The 25,988-nt window shown below is 38.5% G+C and overlaps 1 protein-coding gene across 2 annotated transcripts; it reads right to left on the reverse strand.

Annotated features, from left to right (window-relative positions):
- Window positions 1–1,536: 1,536 nt before the first annotated feature.
- Window positions 1,537–9,632, reverse strand: LOC124233301 (zinc finger protein 391). Of its 2 annotated transcripts, none has more exons than XM_046650465.1 (5): window positions 9,569–9,632; window positions 9,033–9,087; window positions 8,083–8,196; window positions 4,208–4,398; window positions 1,537–3,443 (listed from the first exon to the last, which is right to left on the reverse strand). In XM_046650465.1, the coding sequence occupies exon 5, from the start codon at window positions 3,363–3,365 to the stop codon at window positions 2,289–2,291; it is 1,077 nt and encodes a 358-aa protein (XP_046506421.1). In that variant the 5' UTR covers window positions 3,366–3,443; window positions 4,208–4,398; window positions 8,083–8,196; window positions 9,033–9,087; window positions 9,569–9,632; the 3' UTR covers window positions 1,537–2,288. The 2 variants fall into 2 exon arrangements, with proteins under 2 accessions (XP_046506421.1, XP_046506422.1); XM_046650466.1 differs by having other exon boundaries at window positions 8,083–8,231.
- Between the last annotated feature and the right edge of the window lie 16,356 nt (window positions 9,633–25,988).

Below are 25,988 nucleotides of genomic sequence, written 5' to 3' on the forward strand. Positions count from 1 at the left end.
AGGCACTTTCTCTTTTCTCTACTGCTGATTTGTATATGCTTTTGGTTTTCTATTTTATCATATCTTGTAAGCTGTCTTGAGTCATTTTTGACATATGATAGAGTTATAATAAAACAGATGGCTATTGCCTATTATGACAGTTAGAAGAAATACCTTCTAACTTATTTGCTTGTGATCCTAGTTTTTCATTTCTGGTAGTGGAGTTAGATGCTGCAGGAGAGGAAATGAAAGGCTACAGGAAGATGTGACACAGTAGAATCATAACAATTAGCATTTATTGAGTACTTACTATATGTCAGGCACTGTTTTCATGAATAAACTCACTTACTCCTTACAAAGTGGAAAGCTAAGAGGCCAGCATCCCAGGAGCTCTAAAGGAGAGTCATTCCCAAGAGTTAATGGACATGATTCAAGGGAGGACATAAAGAGCCAAAATATTTATGAAGTTATCTCACCATTCAAAAGACTAAAGAGATTGCACTATTAAATTAAACCTTCCTGATTTAGATTAAATCTAGCGTCCAGGCCTGCATTGCACTATGTATTAGATGGGGCGTCTAAGAGATTTAAGACAATTTCTAACTTCAAAAAAGCTTATGAAAAAAATCACCTGAAAGAACCAGAGAACAGAATAAGAAAGGGTGTAATGCATGAGAACAATGCAAACCGTCCCTGCAAAGGACTTCTAAGAAAGTGGGGCACTTCAAGTCTCAAAGAGGCAGGACTTGAGCAGGGCCTTAAAACTATGGATAGGATTTCTGGAGGTACAAGGAAGAAAGCAGGACATGTAAAACGGTGCCATGGAATAGTTTGAAAAGAAGCTAGGTGTGAGAAGAGGGTGTAGCAGAGGCAAAGGATAGGCCTGCCCACATACATTGGGGAGTAATGGAAAATAAGTCAAGAGATCCAACTGTGGAAGGTCTTGGAGTTTAAGTTTGAACTTTTTCCTGGGGACAGTGGGAAACTGTGGACTCTTTTTGAGCAAAGTGGTAGTTTAGTCAGGAAGCTAGATAGACAGGGAGACAAGGGCAACAACGATGTGTTTACTCTAGTAATCTAGGCTCAAACTACTGAGGACTTGGCAACAGCAGTAGGAATAGAGAGAAAGAAATCAACTGTTAAGCCATTTCAAATAAAGTCTAGCAGACTGATTACCTGGGATAAAGAGGAGTCAGTAAGCAATTAATTACAGGGCATTAAGTGACTACACAGGACTTTGTGATGTTTAATAGGAAACTAAAACAAGATTTCTGTGTTCAAGAAGCTTACAATCTAATGAATAACCTCAAGTTTTATAACCTGACAAACTGAGATTATTTTGGTCCAACTCTTGCCCAAAGTCACCGAGCTGATCATTTTTAATCAGAGGAGTGCTGGGAGGTAGGAAAAGTGTGGATCAGCACAGAATCATGGATCCCAGAAACTCAAATTTTAAGGCATAAGAGTAGCCAAAAGTGCCAATTCTGCAAATGTCAAGTAGGAAAAGGACTGAGACATAGGCACTGAGTTTGTCCTCGAGACATCAGCTTTACAAGATTGGTGACAGTCAGAGCCAGAGAGTTTAATGAAGTTTCATGAAGTCTGTAAACAAAAGAAAAGTTTAAAAAATAGGGCATTTTTTTTTTCAAGATAATGGAGGAACTAAATGTCTTTAAGGTTTAGGACATTCTTGCTAAGGATGAGATAAAATAACACTAGGATTAGTTAGGCACATTAGTGGAACTATGGGTTATACTCTGAGGAAAATATGCTACAGAAAAAAATGGTGAGAGTGGAAGGAAGAGAAAAATCTGTCCTTTTAAGTCCAGAGACTGAATTTGCCTCAACATTATTATTCCCAAATTGGTGAGAAGTTTTTTGTCCTGTTCTGAAGCTAGCTCCTTCTCTTCTGCTACCAGAGCCAGCAAGCATTGACAATACACACACACACAGGATTTTCTCTTTAAGTGAAGGGGCTGATATAGTAGGGAAACAGAGGGTTCACTTGTTGTTCCAGAACCCAAGCCCCATAGATAAGGTGAGGAAATGCCAGGTGTCAGGTAGCTGTATACTCTTAAGGTTGGAGCCCTCCAGAATATCAGATTGAATATATTAGGTTTTTAAAGTCAATCCCTTATTGTATCGATCACTCATTTGAGCATTTAGTTTACAAAAAGAAAAGAAGGCTAGGTTAAAACTGGCTTATAGCTAGTCAGGGAAGGAAAATTCAAACAAGTATACATTTTTCTTTTCAGCTGCAGGAGGTTATGCCATGTGCTTTTGTACTAACATTAATGAAAGCTCACATATTACTCTTTACTGTGAAGTTGCTGATGTCTGATGAGAGTTGAACTCTGACTGAAGGCTTTCCCACAGTCATTACATTTGTAAGGCTTCTCTCCGGTATGAGTTCTCTGGTGGATAATAAGGGATGAGCTCCGACTAAAGCCCTTTCCACACTCTCTACACTCATGGGGCTTTTCTCCAGTGTGGATTCTCTGATGTTCAATAAGGGATGAGCTTCGACTGAACACTTTCCCACAGTCACTGCACTCATAAGGGTTCTCTCCAGTGTGAGTTCTCTGATGTTCAATAAGAGATGAGATCCAACTGAAAGCTTTTCCACATTCACTGCATTCATAGGGGTTCTCTCCAGTGTGTATTCGTTGATGCTGAATTATAGTTGAACGGTCACTGAAGGCTTTCCCACAGTCATTACATTTGTAAGGTTTTTCTTGAGTATGAGTTCGCTGATGTTGACTAAGGTTAGTACTTCGGCTAAAGGCTTTTCCACATTCACGACACTCATATGGTTTTTCTCCAGTATGGATCCTCTGATGTAGACTAAGGTGAGTACTCCGGCTAAAAGCTTTTCCACATTCACTGCATTCATAAGGTTTCTCTCCAGTGTGAGTTCTTTGATGTTCAATAAGGTGTGTACTTCGGCTAAAAGTTTTCCCACATTCATTGCATTCAAAAGGCTTTTCTCCATCATGAATTCTACTGTGGACAATAAGGTTTGATTGGTAACTAAAAGCTTTCCCACATTCATTGCATTTACAAAGTTTCTTTTGTGAGAAGAGTTTTTGGTGTTTAATTAAGTTTGAATTAACTTTGGAGTTTTTCCTAGATATGAGGGATCTAGTTCCCTTTGGAATTTTCTGCTGTGTATGAAGTTTGGAGCTTAGACTAAATTCACTGGATTCAGGGCCTCTCTCCCTAGTGAAAATTTCCTTGAGGGTCATTGACACTTTTCTGATTGTTCTTTTCTCAAAAGAAGATTTCTTCTGTACATGACATTTTGTCTGCCTTGATAACTGGTCCTCACTTTTGCAGCCTTCTTCATTTGTAGGACCTTGGGCAGTATTCCCTCTGAGACTTTCCATTGCTGACCCTGAAAACTCTAGTTCTTCAGAAATAGCCTGATTGGTGTTGATGCTTTGGTTTGGTTCAACTCTCCCTATCTGAAAGACATTTAAAGTGCAAATGTCACCTGCTTCTAGTGTAGAGAGCAAAGAAAATAAACTGGCAGAACAGAAGACAACTAATTTGCAATTCATGCACACTTGCAACTTTATATGGGGAGAAAATAAAAAGGCACAGTGGAAGAAAAGTGAACAAGGCCAGAAGAGATAACAGGCAGCGTTTTCACAGAGGGCATGGTGAGCACAGAGACGTCAAGAAATAGGGGAAGGGTGATTGGGGCTAAGCCAAAGAAAATGGAAATAAGCACATACCAGCTGATGAGCAAAGAGTAGGGGATTAGAAAGTAAAATGAGCTATTAGTTACTGTAGCCCATTAATCATAGTAAATGACAGAAAGGAAAGAGATGAGAAGAATAGACCCTCAAGTGTAGAAAAGATACCCCTAAAAAAGCAAAAAGTAAAGATGACTTATCAAGCTTAGTTATAACCATTTTCTTGGCATTGAGAGAGAACAAAATTTCAGAAATGCTAACTACCACACTGCTACCCTCATTTGTCCCCCAACCCTTCTTCCAACTAGTTTAGGTATTCCTCTAAACAAGTCTACAGTCATAGACTATCAGAGGTTTAACAGAGCTCATCTTAACAGAGCTTAACTTAGAGTTCATCTAGGCCAATTCACTTATTTGACAAATAGAAAACAGACTGGGTAACTTAAGTCATCCAGCAAATTTTAAGAGCTTAGACTAGAAATCATGTCTCCTAAATATCAAGTTGGTGGTCTTTTCATGATACCACTCACCGAGACAGGTGTTTTTGGTGACTCCCTTTTCAGCTCCCTGAAGATCCAGTATCTATGGTTGTTCTCCCTCCAACTGTGTGATCATGTTCAGTTTGCATCCTGGGATTGCTGCTGATTGGACATGACTTAATACAAGGCTATGGGTGCTGGAGACAGAGGGCTATTCATAGCTCAATCTTAATGCTTTGAATCTATAAAAAAAGATAGTGTGAACTTTCACAGAGGCTGTGGCTGGAGGGGCTGGAGAAAATGGGTATCTGAAAGGGACTAAAATTGGGTTCTGAAAGAAAGGTTATACACATCCAGATCAGAATCACTTATGGAACTTGTTAATTCAGACACCTGGGCTTTGCCTCAGACCTAGTAAGTATGATGGGAACCAGATATTTGTATTCAATAATTTCATATGACTTGACAAGTTGAATTGCCCAAAAAGAACCATAGAAACACAGTCTAGGTTGCCTGAAAAATGTTTTAGCTGGAACCAGCCTCCCTGCCCAACATTCTTCTCACAGCAGGAGGGTCTAAAACAGAAACTCAGCTTCCCATAAGACAGGTGTCTTTTTCCTTTTGCCAGTGGAGCCAGCACTTCCCAAGGATTTCAAGGTTCTCAGGTTTTAGGCAGCTAGCTTTCTCAGGTGACTCCCGTTAAAAAGCTGGCACCCCATATTCAGACTGTCTGGCACCAAGTAAGTAGTCTGTTTATCTCCCCACTGACAAGGCTGTTCTTATACTTGCCTTAGAAGGAAGAGCAGCAAGGCCCTCTCCTGGAAAACTGACTTACGCTGAGGGTTCAGCAGAGTATCATGGCTTCAGCAACCTTTCTGTTGGGAAAATGGGAGGGTATGGGAATCTGTGTTTTATCTTCTTGCCCATCTCTGGACTCTTAAGTTTCCCCATTAAAGCTTTTTCTTTAACCCATTCTCCTGTGAATTCATCCAGAGCTTTGTGCATGACAGTAGGCAACAAACTGTATAACGGTTCCCCTAATGTTTCTGCTCACAGCACGATTTGAGATCCACTGGATTAGGAGTTGATCCAGTTACAAGTCTTTCCCTTCTCATAGACTGGGAACCTTTCAGATATGGAGGTGAACCTTGGAGGATATCCACCAAGAAGCCATGCTTGGAGAATCTCAGATGCAATACAATGCTGCTGCCCATTTCCAGCTTTGTCAAAAACATGCCTTTCAACTGGAAACAGGGAACACAAAAGGCCTACCTGGGTTGAATGAGACTCAGAAGTTCTAATTTATTAAGATCTTTGCAATAAAATCTAATTGCATACTTTATATTGCCAATATTCCCTAATAGGAATTTTCCTTACTGCTAGGTTGGCTGGCCTATATTCTTGCAGTCCTGATCCTTATGCTACTCCATGATTCTTTTGTTGGCAGTTCACTGTTATTTCTCTCTTTTATTACAGTAATCCTTATCAGCGGTACCACCTCCTAGGGAGAGTTTTGGGAATTTGTGAGGGTTTTTTTGGTTGTCATGTTGATTGGATGGTGCTATTGGAATTTAATGGGGGCCAGGGATAATGGGCATTCCTGCAAAACAGAGAATGTCCCTTATCCTGCCTGACTTTCAAAAATGCTGTTAACAGTGACCTGAGGCTAGAACCTAACACCACTTTACATGTAGATACAAAGTATTTTGCACAGCTTTGATATATATTGGAAAATCAAGGAAATGTAATTCTTTTGCTTTGAATGTTATTAGGAATTATTCACCATTTCAGGAAAATCCAACCACTATGGTATTAGATTCACAAATATGACATTCAGATATTAGTCTGCATTTGTAGATGTTCACAGTGATTTTATGAATAAGTGCAGGCATCTGTTTCATCCAGTCTTTACATGATGAAATACATATTATTCTATTATAAATTACTTTTCTTGTCTTTCCCCTTTATATTACAGTTAAGATAATATATTGGTATTTTGGAAATTCCATGTGGGTAATTAATACTATCTATAAATTTTATTTCAGGATAGTATAAAGGGGGATGGTAGGTCTGAAAGGTGGAGAAATACTTCTCTAGTGAAATAGAACTAAAGTATTGACAGTTACACAATAGATGAAGTGTACATCTCTCCGTAGGTAGATTACAAAGCCTCTAAAGCAAAAGTTTTTGTCCCCAACAGAAGTCCTCGAAGATCTAAGAGCACCCACACTGCCATAAAGGTGATGTGGTAACTAATGGGAATTTTATATATAGTAGAATATTATTACATGTTATATTCCATTCTGGAGAAGAGACAGTGTTGAGAAAATGTTTAGGTTTCTGGAAGTAAGGGGAAACCATGAAGATCTGAAATTTGAAAATCGTTGTAAATTATCTCACTAGAACCATTAAAACATAGGCTACCTAAAAGTAGACAGAATATCCTAAATAGAGAGAACGAGGACAGAGTTCAAAGGAGTTGGCCAATTTGAAGTTTAGGATTCGCTGTCATGCTCATTAATATCTTGATGACTGGCAAACTATGCCACTTTGATATAAGATTATCTACAATTCAACTAATGTGTATATACCATGTAGTACAAGTATCCCAAATGTTGTTTTTGCATTCAGATAAGCTCTTTACATGTATAACTGTATTATGCATTATGTGTTTGTGTATGTGACACAACTGATAGATACATAGAAACCATTGGGGAAAGTTTCTACATTAAAAAAAAAAAAAAAAAAGGAACCTGTAAAAGGAACCTAACTTGGAGATTCTTTAGGTCTTTTGGGTCTGCCTAGTCTAAGCATTTTATGAATATTGATTCATTTATCTGGTTTATAGTCTCTTCATCTGTAAAATGAAGATGTTGAACTTGATTGTTTGGTCCAAAACTCTCTGATCCCTGAAGTTTAATTTTAGGTCCCAGACTCTGAGGCATATACCTATCTCCCTAGACTAAGGGAATAAGACTAAAATGAACCTACTCTTTTTCAAATCACAAGAAACATGTGAGAGGTTAAGGTCCATGTTTCAGAGGAAATCATTCAAGAAACAGGCCAATAAGGCTGGCTTCTTCCATAACCCAATGATGAAATAGAGTAAATGAGTGTGAGGAAGACATTAAGGGTGGCAGGCAAACAGGGAACAGTCCCACCCTGGGAAAAATGTGGCAGACTCACCCAAGAAGGAAAGGTCTATGAAAAGAGAAATAAATGTGTCTCTGCTTGGCAAGATGATACAAACTTTCAGAAAAGAAGGAAGAATCCTTAACCTACATGAGACTTCATCTTATAGTGAGGTAGACAGTTGTCTTTTCCTCTTCTGCCTCCTCTTGCCTTTCTTTTTGGTCAAAAGCAAAGTTGAGAAAAGGTCTTATCCTAAGGCATCCAGAATCACTGGTCTAGTAATGTCTACATCTGGCCAGTTGAATGCAACCCTATAGGTTAAGGGGTAAAACATATGCCTAGAAGTAATCTCACCTCCTCCAAGATACAAAGAAAAGGACAATAGACATTTATGTCTGGGCTTAAGTCTCTAGTTCTTTAATGATAACAGGTAAAAGGGATGGATCTGGGCGAAGTCCAGATCTCTAGGTGATCTGAGGCATATAATCCAGCCTCTCTGACAACTTCTCCACATGGGTATGAGTTCAAATGGAATATGGCAGTAGTCCCTTACTTCCTTCTGAGGGTCAAAACAGAAGGCAGCTGATGCGGCTCCACCACCATAGGGCTGCACATTCCTGGGCAAGTCACTCACCTTTCTTAAAATGTGGTCTCCCCATCTGTAAAATGGCATTACTAGTACTTGTCTTTTCTCACAAAGCTTTTGTGAATGCTACAAGCTAAAAGATGGCAAAGCATTTACAATAAAGAATATCATATACAACATAAGGAGATTATATTATTGCTGTGCTTACCTCGAATGAATTAATTTTAAAATTGTGATGGTGTACATTTAAGGAACGATGCTCCCGGAGGATCTGTGAGGCTCCCTGCAGCAGCTGCTGCTCTAGCTGCGGTCATTTTCCTGGCTTTGCAGGATGCACAAGAAATGGGAAAGGGAGGGCTGGTGGATGTGACAAAAGTCTTATACCTGGAGGAGCCCCCAGATATATTCCAGAGAGGCTAGGAGGTCACTACCTCCTCGAGGTTAGGGTCATATCCTTACCCAGGTTCCATCCAAGGCATTCCTCCACCATGGTGTGGAAAGTTGCCTCTCCAGTTGCCTGTTCCTCCTTTCTTCCTCATACTTCAGTTATTTGGATCATCTTACTGCTCTGTGGATACTGTATCCCTACCAAATCCTTATTCTCTCAAGTACACTGGTCACAAAGTGCTGCAGCACCAGCAAACCCAGTCTGCTCTTTCTGTGACTAACTTTCCAGCCCTCACAGCACTGGCCACCTCCTGTTCCCCTAACCATCTGAAATGCTTTTGCCCGTACCACTTCCTCTTATAATCAGTTTCTGATCCAGCAAGAATTCTCCCATGTATTCCCTTCAATTTAAGAAATTATCTCATTCAGAAGGAAGAGAGTTCTGAAGGTTCTGGAACAGCTCTTCTCCAGGTGCTTTGCTTTCTGGTATTGGGCTGACTGCTTCCTGGGGCCTTTGCCAATGCCCAAAGGAATCAGCAGGAGGACCGAGGAGGCAGCCTCAGTTCAACCCTAGAGCAATAATCAAGTTCCCAGACCTACTAAAAGATGGTCTTCCAGCATCAGTGTTCATGGAAATTGGCTCAAAATAACAAATTCACAGAATTTGATATACAGAACTTGTCAATACCTCCACCAACAAATAATTAACACCAGCTATATTCAAGTGCCAACCCTCATCATCAGAACCATAAAACAAAGGCTACTACTCACAAGCTCTGTCACTTCCAGGAAGGTTCTTCATCTCTGAGTGCCTCAACTTCCTTATCTGTAACATGGGGATAACAATACTACATCTCATGGGTTAATGCAAGGATAAAATGAGTTAATTTTGGGGACAGTTAATTTTGGGAGAGTTAACTCCTGGAACAGTACCTGGCACACAGTAAGCACCTGGGAAACACCCCAGGTACAGAAGCCCTCCCTTGCCTAGCTAGAGGGGAGCGGAACGGAACTCTGATCTTTTCCATCCCCCCGGGGCGGATGCGAAGCGGAGACCACGGCCCACAGTCAGGGCGGCGGAGGGGCCGGGCCGAACCCAGCCGGGAGGGCAGCGCTGGGCGCCAGGCAGAGACCGGCGCCGCGTCCCAGCCGCGGAGGCGCCTCGGGCCGGATCTGCGGCCAGACCACCCGCGGCTCCCTCGCCTATCTCCCCCAAAGGAGCCGAGTGTTTCCGCACGACCGCTTCTCAGAGCCTCCAAGGCCACCCGTCCAGGCCCCGGCCCCGGGGCCCTGAGCGCCCCACTCACCGGCCGCCTCCGGCCGAGCGCCGGGACACACCCTGGGCCGGACCGCACTTGGACGGAACTTGAGTGCGCCGGACTTAGGGAAGCCGGAAGGATTAGTGGGAAACCCTTGCGTCAACCCGCTGCTCCAGCGCTCACCAAGTTTCCCGGGATCACAGACACTCCTCCACTCTGACCCCTGATCATGTCCTGCTCGGTACACGGGGCCAGTCATTGCTCGATCAACGGCCGGGACCTGATTCTCCTGGTCCAGACGACCCGTCAGAGAACAGAGACGATACGAAAGAAGGGGCAAAGTACTAGCGGGAGCCGCTCTGCGCCTGCGCTGGAGATCACGGGACCGCCACGCTCTGCTCAGACTCGCTTTCCTGGAGGTCTTTGCAGAGACCCTCCCCGAGTGTGTGTGTGAGGTTGAAAAGTTAGTGCTAGAGGCCTGAGAAAGCGGGTCTTCCAGAGCTCCTGAAGATCTTAATACATGCTACAGTGTATAACGTAGACCAGTGTTTTATAAATAGATTTAAATAGCCTACCTGGAGAGCCGGTTAAAATACAGAGTCCCAGTGTTCGCACTCAGATTGACTCATTGACGAGAATCCCAGAAACACCGCGTTTTCAACGGGCATCCCAGATAATTCTGATGCGTGTGGTCCGTAGACCATCTATGGTGACACAGGCTTCTTTGCACAGCCTAGGTACTTAAATGCAATTAAATACAGGAAACCTCTCAAATTCCACCAGGAGACATAAATAAAATCAGGACCCTACATTAAGCTTGTAGATTAAAACACACACACATTTCTACAATTTTAATACAAGATAGTGTACTCGCACCAAAAGCGGTAGTTTGTTCTGGGAGTTCAGAGGGGAGAGAATCTGTGGGATGAGGGACATTGGAGTGGTTTGGTTTAGGAAAGATTTAATGGAAAGTATAGCAGGAGGCAACCTTAAAAAGAATTGATGGCTATCACAGTGGATAGCACGTGTAAGACTGTGGATTTGTCATAGGACAGCTGTGTGCAAGTACAATGGAATAATGCAGGTTTACTGAAGCATGAAGTAAGTATGGTGGTGCTGGATCCAAATCATAAAGCTAGTAGGGACCTGGAGACCATCTAATTTTATTATGTCCATTGCATTTTTTATTGTTTTCAAATCATAGTAAAATATACAGAACACAAATGTTACCATTTTAATCATTTTAGAGTGCACAATAAAGTTTTTAGTATCTTCAGAATTTGTGCAAACACCATCTAATTTCAGGACATTTCATCACCTCAAAAGACACCATAAGCACATTGAACAGTCACTCCTCATTACCCTTTCCATCCAGCCTCTAGGAACCTCCATTTTACTTTATGTCTATATGAATTTGCATATTCTAGACACCACATATAAATGGAATGATACAATATTTGTCCTTTAGTGTCTGGTTTATTTCAGTTAGCATAATGTTTTCAAGGTTCATCCATGTTATAGCATGATCCATTTATCTCCTGTTGGACACTTGGTTGTTTTCACCTTTTGGCTGTTGTGAATACTGCTGCTATAAACATTGGTTATAAGTGACTGAGTCCTTGTTTTCAATTCTTTGGGGTATGTACCTAAGAGTGGAATTTCTGGATCACATGGTAATTCTATGTTCAACTATTTGAGGCATTGCCAAACTGTTTTCCACAGTGGCTGCACCATTTTACATTCCAATCAGGAATGCATGAGGGTTCCAGTTTCTCAACATCTTTGCTAACACCTATGTTCTGTTTTGAGGTTTGTTTTGTTTTGTTTTTTATTACAGCCATCCTAATGGGTATGAAATGGTATCTTGTGGTTCGGATTTGCATTTCACTAATGGCTAGTGATGCTGAGCATCTTGTCATGTGCTTATTTGTATATCTTCTTTGAAGAAATGTCTATTCATATCCTTTGTCCATTTTTGAATTGGGTTGTTTGTTTTTTTGCTGTTGAATTGTAAGAGTTTTTATGTATGATGGATATTATCTCTTTTCAGATATATGATTTGCAAATATTTTCTCCCATTCTGAATGTTGTCTTTTCATTCTTTTGATAGTGTCCTTTGATGCACAAAAGTTTTTAATTTTTTAAATTGAGATATCACTGACATATAACATTATGTTAGTCTCAGGGTACACATAATGATTCAATATTTGTATATACTGCAAAATGATCACCACAATAAATCTAGTTAACGTCCATCACCACACATCAATACATTTTTTTCTTGTGATGAGAACTTTTAAGATCTACTCTCCTAGCAACTTGGAAATATACAATACAGTATTATTAGCTATAGCCACCATACTGTACAAAATGTTTCTAATTTTGATGAAGTCCAATTTATCTATATTTTTTAAAAGATTGGCACCTGAGCTAACAACACTTGCCAATCTTTTTTTTTTTTTTTGCTTTTCTCCCCTTCTCCCCAACTCCCCCCAGTACATAGTTGTGTATTGTAGTTGTGGGTCCTTTTAGTTGTGGTATATGTGATGCCGCCTCAACATGGCCTGATGAGCAGTGCCATCTCCGTGCCCAGGATCCGAACTGATGAAACCCTGGACCGCTGAAGTGGAGTGCACGAACTTAACCACTCAGCCACGAGTCTGGTCCCCCTATTTTCTTTTTGATGCCTGTGTTTTGTGTCATATTTAAGAAATTATTGTCTAATCCATCACCATGAAGATTTTTACCTATGTTTTATCCTAAGAATTTTATAGTTTTACTCTTAAATTTAGATCTTTTATACATTTTGAGTTAATTTTTGTATTTGGTGTAAAGTAAGGATACAACTTCATTATTTTGCATATGGATATCCAGTTTCCCATTGCCATTTGTTGAAAAGACTGTCTTTTCCCAATTGAATGGTCTCAGCACTAGTTGAAAATCAATTGACGTATATGTGAAGGTTTTTTTCTAGGCTCTCTTATCTATTCCATTGGTCTATATGTCTATCCCTATTCCAGTACTACACCATTTAGATTAATACTGTAGCTTTGTGGTAAATTTTGAAATTAGGAGGCATGAATTTTCCAACTTGTTCTCCTTTATGAAGATTGTTTTGATCTTTTGAGGTCCCTTGAAATTCCATATGAATTTTAGGAGGGATTTTTCTATTTCTGTAAGAAAAACATTGTTGGAATTTTGATAAAGAATACATTGAATCTGATTTGAGTAGTATTGTCATCTTAACAATATTCTCTTCCAACCCATGAACATGGTATGTCTTTCCATTTATTTAGGTCTTTATAATTTCTTTCAGCAATGTTTTGTAGTTTTCAGTTGCAATGTTTTCTACAAGTCTTTTGCCTCCTTGGTTAAATTTATTCATAAGTATTTTATTCTTTTTGATGCTATTGCAAGTAGAATTCTTTAATTTCCTTTTCAGATTGTTCATAGCAAATGTATAGAAATACAGCTGAGTTTTGCATGTTGATTTTATATTCATTTATTATCTGTAACAATATTTTTGTAGATTCTTTAGGGTTTTCTACGTATAAGATCATGTCATCTGTGAACATAGATAACTTTACTGCTTCTTTTCCAATTGGATGCCATTTTATTTTTTTTTCTTGTTTAATTGCTCCAGCTAGAACTATAGTACTATAATGAATAGAAGTGGGAAGAGTGGGCATCCTTTGTTCCTGATCTTAGGGGGAAGTTTTTCAGTGTTTTACCATTGAGGATAATGTTAGCTATGGGTTTTTTCACACATGGCTTTTATCATGTTGACGAATTTCCTTCTATTCCTAGTTTATTGAGTATTGTTATCATGAAAGGGTATTGAATTTTCTCAAATGCTTTTTCTGCATCAATTAAGATGATCCTGTGGTTTAATTCCTTCTAAAAATGTGGAAATTCATGTGTAATCTATTGCATTGATTGACTTTGTATGTTCAATCATATTTGCATGCCATTTGGTCAAGATGTACCATCTTTTTAATATGCTACTGAGTTGGGTTTGCTAGCATTTTCTCAAGGATTTTTCCACCTGTATTCATAAGGGATATTGGTATGTAGTTTTCTTTTTTGTTGTAGCACCTCTGTCTGACTTTGGTATCAGGGTAATGCTGGCTTCATATAATGAATTGTGAAGTGTTCCCTCCTCTTCAATGTTTTGGAAGAGTTTCAGGAGAATTTATGTTAATTCTTTAAATATTTAGTAGAATTTATTAGTAAAGCCATCCAGTCCTTGACCTTGTTTTGTTAGGAGACTTTTGATTACTGATTCAATCTCCTTATAAATTATAGATCTATTTAGATTGTCTATTTCTTCTTTAGTAAGTTTTAGTAGATTTTGTATTTCTAGGAATTTGTCCATTTCATCCAGGTTATCCAATTTCATTGTATTCTCTAAAAATTATTTTTGTTTCTGTAAAATCAGTAGTACTGTCCCCCTTTCATTTCTGATTTTAGTAATTTGAGTCTTTAGTAATTTGAGTCTCTCTCTTTTTTTGGCTTAGTCAATCTAGATAATGAGTTAGTTTTGCTGATCTTTTCAAAGAACCAACTTTTGGTTTTGTTGATTTTCTCTATTTTTCTATTCTCTATTTTACTTATCTCTGCTCGGACCTTTATTATTTCCTCTCTTCTAGTACCTTTGGCTTTAGTTTGCTCTTTTTTTCTTAGTTCCAGAAGAGTATAATTAAGTTATTGCTTTGAGATCCTTCTTTTTTAATGTTTGCACATACAGCTATAAATTTCCCTCTTAGCACTGCCTTTGCTTCACCCCATACATTTTGGCGTGTCTTACTTTTGTTTTCATTCTTCTCAGGTTATTTTCTAATTTTTTAAATGATTTCTTCTTTGATCCATTACTTGAGGCTGTTTTATTTAATTTCCACATACTTGTGAATTTTCTAGTTTTCCTTATGTTATGATTTCTGGTTTCATTCATTTTGATTAGAATAGATATTGTGCATTATATCAATCTTTTAAAGTTTTTAACACTTTTATTGTGGCCTAACATATGCTCTATCCTGGAGAATGTTCCATGTGCACTTGAGAAGGCATATTCTGCTGTTGTTGGGTGAAGTGTTCTATATTTATTTTGTTAGGTCCAATTGGTTTATATTGTTGCTCAAATCTTCTATTTCCTTACTGATTTTCTGTCTGGTTGTTCTATCCATTACTGAAAGTGGGGTATTGAAGTTTTAATTATTGTGGAATTTTCTATTTCTCTTTTCAATTCTGTCAATTTTTGCTTCATATATTTTGAAGCTCTGTGGTTATGTGCACATGCTTATAATTGCTATATCTTCTTCCTGTGTTGAACTTTTTACCAGTATATAAGTTTCCTCTTTGTCTCTTGTAACCTTATTTGATTTAAAGTCAATTTTTTCCAACATTAATATAGGTACTTCAGGTCTTTTTTGGTTACTATTTGTATGGAATGTCTTTTTCCATCCTTTGACTTTCAACCTTTTTATGTCCTTATATCTCAATTGTGTCTCTTGTAGACATATTGGTGGATCTTATTTATCCAATCTGACAATCTTTGTCTTCAATAGGAGAGTTAATTTAGTTACATTAAATGTGATTACTGATAAAGAAGCTTTTACTCTGTCATTTATGTATTGTTTTCCATATGTCATATATTTTTTTCCTTATTTCCTCCATTACTGCCTTTTCTGTCTTGATTTTTTGGTGGTGTATGGTTGTGATTCCCTTCTTTCCTTTTCAGCATATTTTTTAGTTATTTTCTTAGTGATTGCCATGAGGATTACAACTAACATCTTAAACTAACAACCTAGTTTGAATACCAGCTTAGTTTTAATAGTATACAGACACTGTGCTCCTATATATCCCTGTCTTTCCTGTTTTGGTTCTTAATTTACAGATTACCTCTTTATTCACTATATGCCCACTAACATAGAATTATAATTATTTATAATTATTTTATGTAATTAGAATTAAGTCCCCTTTGGCTGCCTGCCATAGTTTTGGGTTATGGGGGATGGTAGCCACTACATGAAACAGTGATATTCACCAAAATTTACCAACCTCTCCATCAATCTCGCCTCTGGACTCTGCAAGTGTTTAACTGGGTCCAGAATTCCAAGAGTCGCTTCATACAGTCCTGCCAGCTCAATGGTAATTTCCATGGAGGGACAGATACCTGGACATTCCTACTCACCCATCTTCTATGACACCACTGTCATTTCCTTTTACAAATTGTGGGATGAAGAGTGAAATGACACAGCCAGAGACAAGACTAGAATTAAATCTTGTGTTTTTTAAGGGGGCTGGGGTCTCCTGGATATAAGGAGCTTGAGCAATAAAAGGACAGAAATTGTTTGGAAAAAGAGGGACAAGGAAAGATTGTTTTCTAAATCTTAAAAACAGAAGAAATGCTGTACATACTTAACTTCCGTCTTTCTGTCTGACCTCTTGGAATTTTTGTGTTTACAGTTTTTTCACTGCAGAGAAATATGAAAGCCATTTGCAAACAATTCCTGTGAATTTTGAAATGGTACTTTTATGAATCTCCACCAAACTTACCTTTAAGTTTCTCCCTTTTGTATATTTATTGCTTCACGTAAAAGAACTTTTGAAATTGAATTTAAGAAAGCATTCTTCAATCAACTATGAGGGATGACAGATTGACAAACTGTGCTGAAGGTGAATATGCAACCAGGATAAGTTTTGTTAATCATTGAGAAATTTGCAGAAGACTCAAAAACAGAAACTATGACGTTATTCATTACTGCAACACAGTAATATGTAGGTAAAAGTTTTTTCATCTTTTCCCCAAAATACATTAACATAATTAAAAATATCAACCTATTATTTAAAAACGTTTTGGCTTAAAAATTTTTTTACTGGCATAATTATATACGAAGTTCAGTAAAAAATATTTAACTGGCCGTTATTATTATTCATTCCATTTCAGGATTACGGTGTATTACTGAAAATAATTTTTCTTGTACAGAAGACGAAAGTTTAAAAATTATCCGCTCTGGATGTTAAATATGCCTTGGGGAGGGTACCAGGTTATCTTCCTAAGCAACATAAATGGAACCTGAGACTCTTCGTCTAACGCAGGTGTTATTCTCTGCTGAGAAGCTGAAGGCGTGGGAGGATCAACCAAGACCCCCACTGCGACCAAGCAGACATGCACACTTAGCGCCCCCAGCAAGTCCCTGGGTTCTTAGGTCCAGATCAAAAGCCGCTGCAGTTAGCTCTGGGCCCAATCTAAACTGCGGAGGTAGCTGTTGTCATGGAAACGGTCTGCTGTTGACTGGTGCACCATTCCTGGCGCCTTTGTTGCGTCATTTCCGGTCACCAGCCCCGGGCGCGGTAGCCCTAGCCCGCCTTAGCTGTAGGGGTGAGTGTATAGTGGAGTTTGAATGCTGTCTCCCGGAATACTAGTTGACAGTACGCTTTTCCCTAGAGCTTTCTTTGGAGAATGCCCCATGGTCGGTCGGAAGGTTGTGGTCCCACAACGCTCCGGACCGAGTCGCCAGAGCGTCTGGATGCGTCGCGGCGCATCCTGGCAACCGCCCGACCTCTGTGTAACCTCTCAGGTCCTTTAGCCAATTTCGGGGTTGGCTTGTGTGGAGTGTGTGCATGAAAGTCTTTCTTTAGCACCTTTCTGCCTTTTCCGTTCTCTTCTCCTTGATAGGTTTCCCCATTGTGGGATCTGCGTCGCATCCTTTTCAGAGGACCGTTTGGGACACACTCGTTGTGACTTTCTGCCTAAATGGTTTCAGAGACTTATGCTTTTTCTTTAATAACGACACCATGCACCTGCTTTACATCCTTAAAATGGACTTGATAAAAATGGTTCGACCATTCTCGTGACATCCTGAAGTAAGACAGACTTGGGGATGAAGGTCGGGGTATGCTTTCTCAAACTGTGCAGTGAAGGTCCTATCTACATTCATTTTCTGAGTGGGGCAGTTCTCATTGTTTCTTTGAATCTCCAGATCCCAGAACCACAGAAATAAAATACTTTTTCAAATTGAACGCATAGAAAACTTTTTTTCCCCCCAAAATAGAATAGGAAATATCAGAGTGCAACACATACAGAAAGGGCAAGTTTTTGTTTTGTGAAGCTTTTGTGTAATCAAGTGTGTGTACTGGGTTGTAAAACATTTCTAACTGTGGGGTCAAAAGTTGAAAGACACTGGTGATGCTTCCAGTGAAATGTATGACATTCAGGCAGAGACACAGGAGACCCAGAGAACTCCCTTTGTCAGACTTCAGGAGATGACCTGGGTCTATAAAGGAGAGCTTTGATTCTTGAAATTGTCAGATGGGCAAAGTCCACTGGTGCTAAGGAATGCTCTGAATAGCCTGCCAGCAAAGATTAGCATTTGGATGGGGGCACAATATCTGGGGATCAGGGAAGACTATTGACTAGTGTTTTTCAAACTTTGGACCATTGTGAGTCATGAAATCAATTCAGTGGCTTGCAAACAATGTTTAAAAAAAAAAAAGAAGAAGTAGAATAGCAAATATGTATATCGGAGTAGCTAATACACATAAGAGTAAGAGCAAACATATACAGTATAATAATAATTGTATTGTGAAATTTGGTCCAGTTAAACACACACCATATACATACAAAGGCAAGTTTGTAGTAGGTTGCAAAGTAACATGTATTTCTGAATGGAAAAAAAATATATTTCATTAGTAGATGATAAACTGAAATGCTTGAGGGGAAAAGATGAGAATAAATAAATGAGGGAAGGGGGTTGGTGTTCTCGGAATGAGTAAAATACAGCCATTTCAGGTATTGTGGTAGAGGTGAGGGATTCTCAAATGGAGATTTAAGGAAAGAAAAGTAACCCTATTCTTAGGATTGAAGATAGATACTATTGCCTTGTGTGCGGACCTGGAATTGGCCACCCCAAGATATGTCTCTTTGGCATCAGGATTATTTGAGGCTGATTGCTTTTGATAAACTGGGACAGGGAAGGAGGCTCTGAGGAATGGAACTTGCCCTTTGTTAGGACACATTTACATTTGTAAGGTAAATCTCTATCTGTAAAGGTGCCTCCCTCACTGTACCAGGAAGAAGAAAGGAGATGACCTTCTCTCTAAAAACTCTTAATCAATACCAAAGGCAAGGACTTAAAATCTGCATTTTATTGTGCTAGTCTGGTAACCTCCTGTAACTGACTTCCCTCCCCCTCCCAACGTTGGCATTTCTTAAGGATTAAGCATCTTTCCTTAGGCTAGGAACTGATTGCTGCGCTCACCTGTGACCGCCCAGCTCCAGACAATCAACTAGCCTCCTGCTACGCCCACCAAGATAGCCGACCACTACCTGCTGTGTCCATCAAGCCCTGTGCTGACAGGGCAATCTTGTGACTGTTGTGGGAGGGACATTTCAATCACATGTGAAACACCCCGTTTGGGGGTATATAACCACTCTGTGCACCCCACTTCTTCGGTGCCCTTTCTTCCTTCGGGGAGAAAGGCCCCGGGCCATGGTTCCTCATAAAGCTTTGTTTAATTTTCTCTTGCTATTCTGTCTCATGTGAATTTAATTCGTTCTCCGGCCAGACGAACCCACATTTGGGGAGAGGAAATGTCCTCCTCTCCTACACTTGTATCAGTAAGAATGTATCACACTTTATTTCTTTCTCAGCTGTTATGTGTCAGCCAGCCACCGAACCAGGAGAGGGAAAACAATTTAGGAGAAGAATCTTGGAGATAATCATATATAATTTGTAGGATTATTTTTCTCCCTTCTTCTTTCCCTCTTTTTCCTTTTTTTTTTTTTTTGTAGTATATCTGCTTAAGAGGAAGAAATTATCCTCCTTATTACTCATATTTAAAACAATTATGGAAAGACCCAACCACACAAAAGTATAGAGCTTTGTACAATTAACCCCTTAATACCAATCGGTCAGCTTCAACAAACAACAGCTTTCTGCTGTTGATCATATATTTTCTGTCCTCAGAGGTGTTTTGAGAGGTAGATGAGGCATACAGAAGGAAATTAAGACATCATCTCTCATTTCAAAGAGATAGCCTGAAGTCATAGGAACAGAGATGAAAATATAATAGAGGTCTTCAGAATCTTCCTATCTTCTTTCTGTGGATCATATATCCTATATTCATGCTTGTGTCATATTTTATCAGTCACTTTATTTAAGGGATAGGAAATTTGTTCTTTTCCCCCTGTATTCAAGTTTAGTGAAGTCTTTATTTTTCTTCCGGTTTTGTGTCTATTTCTTGTTTTGTGTTTCGTTTCTGGTCTTAGGTTTTGTATTTCTAATTCAAGGAATTCTTTCATATCACCAAAATGCTTGTTGGAGGATATCTAATGTAGTTTAGTTTTCCTCAGCTTCATGATTGGCTTTTTGGGAGGTTTTTCATTAGCAGAAAAGCTTTTAATCACATTTTCTGACTTTTTGCAGTAGTTTTGCGTGGGTGTGGTCTGGGTTTTTTTTTTTCTATTCATGTATTTTTTTAGATGGGGGAGACTCAGTGTGTCTTGTTTTTCCTTAATTTCTACAGAATCCTTAATTTTTTCCTCTTATTTCCTTCTTTCCCTTCACTGCCTTGTCTCCAAGAGGTACTGCATCTTCTCTCTACATAGCAGATTTTCTCTCAGTATCTGCTTCGCAGAGGCTGTCACTTCTTACTGAAACTGGCAGAGAGTTAGCCATTGATGATTAAGTAGCTAGGAACTAAAGTTTTTTTTCCTTTTTGCAATTACTGATTATAGCTTTTAGCTGTTTAACCCACCCATTGTTAACTGTGCTGTTTAGGCACTATGCTGACTCCCACTAGGTTCCTATAGATAATATCTCCCTGGAGCCTGGGTCACCATGGTAATGGGTGGGTGAGCTGTTTTTCACGAATTAGAACTCCTTGTCCACTTCAGGCCGGTTGAGACCACCAACTCATCAACTGGACCCATGCAGATGTCCGATAGGCGACCTTTTGATGTCAAGACTAAAAACTCCACCCTCAGATCATGCTAATGCCACCGTTTTGTGAACATGGGTCCTATGAAGAGGCATGAAGTCTGACTACGCTTGTGCAGATCATCAGTTACCTCACCTCTCACCTCCAATCACCTCTCTCCGCATTTCAGACCACCTTGCCACCTATCCTGTAAATATCCCTGAGTCCCTATTTTCAGGGAAGCGAATTTGAGACTCATGCTCTCGCTCCCTCGTGTGGCTTCCTTGTGAGTAAACTCTCTGCTCGGTGTTTGGCTTTCTGGGCAGTGGGCAAAAACAAACCTGGTTCAGTAACATTATACTGCATATTTTCAGCCCATTTCCCATAGCCAGGGCTGTTAACTGCCAAGTCCTGATCTGTGTTCAGTGTTTTGGCATTTATGGTTTCACTTTTTCTTTCTGGGGGTGATCTTTTCTGTGCTAACTGTAAGCCCTTTGCTCTTTCGTGAAGTCTTTTCAGCCTTGCTCACCCTCCTTTCTGCACCCACTGGCTTTAGTGGCGGTGGATGGACTTCAGGAGCTCTGTTGGAATTTGTTTCTTTTCTTCCTCCTCTACTTATTTGAAAGTTGCTGTGTAATGCTGAAGGCATAGGTCCTGAATGTTTTCTTTCTTCTCTTTGTTGACTTTACAGTTGTTTCGGGAGAGTAAGGAGGAGATTTGGAATTTGGTTACTGCCCTTGTTCTCCAAACCCAGAAGTTACAGAAAACATTTTTGATAAAATTTAATATCCATTCATGACAAGAATGCTTAATAAAGTAGGATTACAAGGGAATATACTTAATTAGATAATGGGTATTTATAAAAAAAACCCATAGTAAATATCATACCTTAACCTCAAAATGGAGAAAAATTTCCCTTTGAGTTCAGGAACAAGACAAGAATGTTTCCTCTAGCATCACTTCTATCAACATTGTACTGGTGGTCTTAGCTAGTAACAGAAAGGGAAGAAAAAGTATAAAGATAAGAAGGCATAAAAATGATTATTCACATATGATTGTATACATAGAAAATCCAAAAGGATCAACAAACAAGTTATTAGAATTAATAAGCGAGTTTAGCAAGATTTCTGGATGCTTCATCAGTGTACAAAAATGAATTGCATTTGTCTGGACCAGCAGCAAGCACTTACAAGATGAAATAAGAAAGATACCATTTATAATAGAAATATAACAAATACCTGGGAATAAACCTAATAAAAAACGTTAAAGATCTCTATTCAGAGAACCATAGAACATTATTGTGAGTCATTAAAGAAGATTTAAATAAATAGAAGGTTATATTCATGACTTGATGTTTCAGTATTGTAAAAATATCATTTCTCCCCCAAGTGATCTAAAGATTCAGTTTGATTCTTGCTGCTGCTTTGTAGAAACTGTCGAGCTGATAATAAAATTCGTATAGAAATGCAAAAATCTACAATAGTCAAGATTCTCTGGAAGATGAAGAAAAGAAGGAGAGCTTGCCCTACCATCCATCAAGGTTTATTATAAAACTACAGTAATTAAGACAGTGTTGTATTGGCACAAGGATAGACAAAAAGTATAGAATATAGAGCCCAGAAACAAACCAATGTACATTTAGATGCTTGATCTATGACCAAGGTGATACTGCAGAGCAGAGGAAAAAGGATATTCTTTTCATGGTTTGGGACAATTAGCTGTATGAATGAAAAAAGAGGGAAAATTTATCCCCATTTCACATTGAATACAAAAATCAATTTCAAGTGGATTAACACACTAAATATGAGAGGTAAAACAATGAAGCTTCTAGTACATAATGTAGGAGAATATCTTTATGACCTTGCTATAGAGAAAAATTTCTTGATACCAAAGAAATCACTAATAGTTAAATTGGACTGCATTAAAATTAAGAACTGGTGTCAAAAGACACCATTAAGAGGATGAAATTGAAAATGATTTTGTAATACACAAGACTAAGAAAATTCCTATGCCCAGAATATTTAAAGGAGTCAAACAAATCAATAAGATAATCCAGTAGAAAACTGGGCCAGAGACTTAAATAGGTGCTCTATTAGAAGAGACATGCAAGTCGTCAATAAATTTATGAAAGGATGCTTAAAACTGGCTAGCAATTAAAGAAATACAAATTAAAACCACAATGAGACACTACTACACATCCACTGGAACGGCTAAAAGTAAAAAGACTAACTACTATTGGCAAGAATGTGAAACAACCATAACTCTGATGAGATTTTAAATTGGTACGGCTTTGAGAATGAGTTTGGTATTAACTAAGTTGAACATATATGTTATGACCTCATAATTCCATTCCTGGATAAATTCTCAACAGTGATGCATGGACAAGTGCCCTAAGCCATGTAAATGAATGTTCATAGGTGAATAATTCATAGTAGCCAAAAACTGAAAATAATTTGAATGTCCAAAAAAGTAGAATAGATAAATAAATTGTGGCATAGAATACTGCATCTAATTTTTGTTTTATGACATTAACATTTTTGAAGAATCAAGGTCAGTTGTCTGGTAGAAAGTTCGCAGTCAAGATTTGGCTAATTATTTCCATAAAATTAGATTCTGATTAAGCAGTTTTGGCAGAAGTACCACATAGGTAATGTGTTCTTCCCAAAATATCACATCAGAAGGCACATGATGTCAGTTTGTCCCACTATTGATTGATTGTTCACTTAGGTTAATATGGTGTCTGTGTAATATGTTAAGTTATATCTCTCCCCTTTGATCACTATTTTTACATACTCAAGGGTTCTTTTAAATAATTCAACATGTTATACACCATTACTGTCATCCTTTTTGATTCTCAAATTATCTAAAATTTTGCTAATGGGAGGCCCTTCAAGTTTGCTTCTGTGACTTTTTGCTATATCTCTGTCAGTCTTTGAGACCTTGTTTTCTGGCATAACTGGTTTTCTGCTTACTTTATATATCCCTTGCCTGAGAGTTGGATCAGTTATTTCTTCAAGGGGGCCTTTTTTTTCAGTTGGTTTGTTTGAGTTAGAGCCAGTTGGGGTCCATACATTGTGCTTAAGTCTCTCTCTCTTTTTAAAAGTAAACTTTTTATTGTAAAATAGTTTTAGATTTACAGGAACATTGCAAAGATAGTACAGAGAGGTCCTGTACACCCCTGACCTAGTTTCCCCTATTGTTAACATCTTATGTTACTGTGGTATGTTTGTCACAACTAGGAAACCAACATTGGTACATTACTATTAACTAAATTCTACACTTCATTAGGATTTCACTATTTTTGCTTCATGTTTTTTTTTTTTTCTGTTCCAGGATTCTATCCAGGATAGCACTTTACATTTAGATGCCATGTCTCTTTAGCCTCCTCTGATTTATGACATTTCCTCAGACTTTCCATGTTTTTGATGACCTTGACATCAACATACTGGTCAAATGTTTTTGTAAAATATTCCTTAATTAGGACTTTTCTGATTTTTTTCTCATGGTTAGACTGGGATTATAGGTTTAGGGTATGAAGACCACAGAGGTGCAGTCCCATTCTCATCACATCATCTCAAGGATACGTGCTAGTCACATGACTTGTCACTGATGATATTATTTTTGATCACTTGGCTGAGGTACTATTTACCAGCTGTTCCAACTGTAAAGTTACCCCTCCCTCTATACTCCATTCTTTGAAGCAAGTCGCTAAGCATAGCCCACACTCAATGAGTGGGAAGGAGGGAAATTCACTTCCCATCCTGGAGGGGAGAGTGACTGCATAAATAATTTGGACTTCTCTGTAAGGGAGATTTGTCTTTTTTTCTCCTTTTATTTATTCAATCATTTATTTATATCAATATCAATTCATAAATATTTATTTTATACTTTGTGTTATAATACAATGGTACATTACGTTATTGCTCAAATTATTTTAACTTTGGCCATTGTGAGCTCTTTTAGGTTGGCTCCTATGTCTCTTTGACATCTCCTCTCCCCATATCCTCTTTTTTTTTTCACTGAGGAAGATTAGCCCTGAACTAACATCTGTGCCAGTCTTCCTCTACTGTATATGTGGGTCGCCACCACAGCATGGCTGATGAGTGGTGTAGATCTGTGCCCAGGATCCAAACTCATGGACCTGGGCCCCCAAAGTGAAATGCACTTACTTTAACCACTACACCACAGGGCTGGCCCCTTCTCATTATTTTTTTAAAGCATTTCTTTACTTGCTGTCACTACAAGATGCTCCAGTCCCATCTTGTATTTTCTCTGTCCCAATCCTAGAGTCAAACATTTCTTCAAGAGGCCCAGATTCCCTTTATTGGTGAATGGTTTTAGAAACTAAGATCTAGGTGCTGGGTGTGCTCATTGTTACTGGAGTGCCACTGCTTCTAGGCCCTCTCAGCTGACAGTGTTAGAATATATATTTATATGTGTTTACCCATGTATGCATATCTATAATTATTTCTGTATCCATCCATATCTATATTAAGCTAAACATGAATTCATGTTGACATCTCTGACTCTAATCCAGTACCACAGGTATCACTTTTGCCTGTTCTCTGGCTTATGTCTAACTTCCCTCTCCAACACTGAGAAACCCAGCATTCACAGTCTACCATCCATTTACTTATTATATCAACTCCAGGCTACATGTATATCTATTTCAGAATTTCTATCCACATATTCCCATGAGAAACAAATTTACCAGCTAGGGTACATTGCTTATGTACGGTTTTTGTCTTTAGTTTTATAGTTCTCAGTCATTTCAGAAGGTACTTAAGTCATGTCCTTTAGTCCCCATCTCCCTTAGTGAGGTTATGTCATACATTTGTAATACAGTTAGAATCTTTTATCACAGCTTGCATTCTATAGGATCTAAGATCCTCAACCTCCTGATTGGAGTTTTTTAAAATTCTAATTTATTAAGGTTCAATATTTATGTTGTAAAGTTGTTGATTTTGAAAAATGCATAGTGTTGTTTTCAAAGTACAGTATGATACAGATTAGTTCCATCAGCCTAAAAAATCTTCTATGCCTCCCCTAGTCAAATGCCTTCCCCTCCCCAAACTACTGGCAACCCCTGATCTGTTTCCCATCCATATAATCTTGTCTTTCTAGAATGTTATATGAATGGAATCATGTAATATGTAGGCTTTTCAGTTTGCTTCTTTCATTTAACAAAATGCACTTAAGATTCATCCATACTGTTGTGTAAATTAATAGCTCATTCCTTTATATTTTTGGATAGTATCCTATTGTATGAGTGTATCACAGTTTATTTATCCATTTACCTGTTGAAGAACATCTTGATTGCTTTGAATTTTTGAAGATTATGCATAAAGCACCTGTAAACATTTGCATGCAAGTTTTTGTGTAGATTAAGCTTCTCTTGTTTTGTTGAGATAAAATTCACCTAACATAAAATTCACCATTTTAACCATTTTAAAGTGTATAATTCAGTAGTTTTAAGTATATTTACAATGTTGTGCAATCATCACAACTATCTAATTCCAGAACATTTCTATCATCCCAAAAGAAAGCT

This window comes from Equus quagga, unplaced genomic scaffold (assembly GCF_021613505.1).
Source record: "Equus quagga isolate Etosha38 unplaced genomic scaffold, UCLA_HA_Equagga_1.0 188_RagTag, whole genome shotgun sequence".
Lineage (NCBI taxonomy): Eukaryota > Metazoa > Chordata > Mammalia > Perissodactyla > Equidae > Equus > Equus quagga.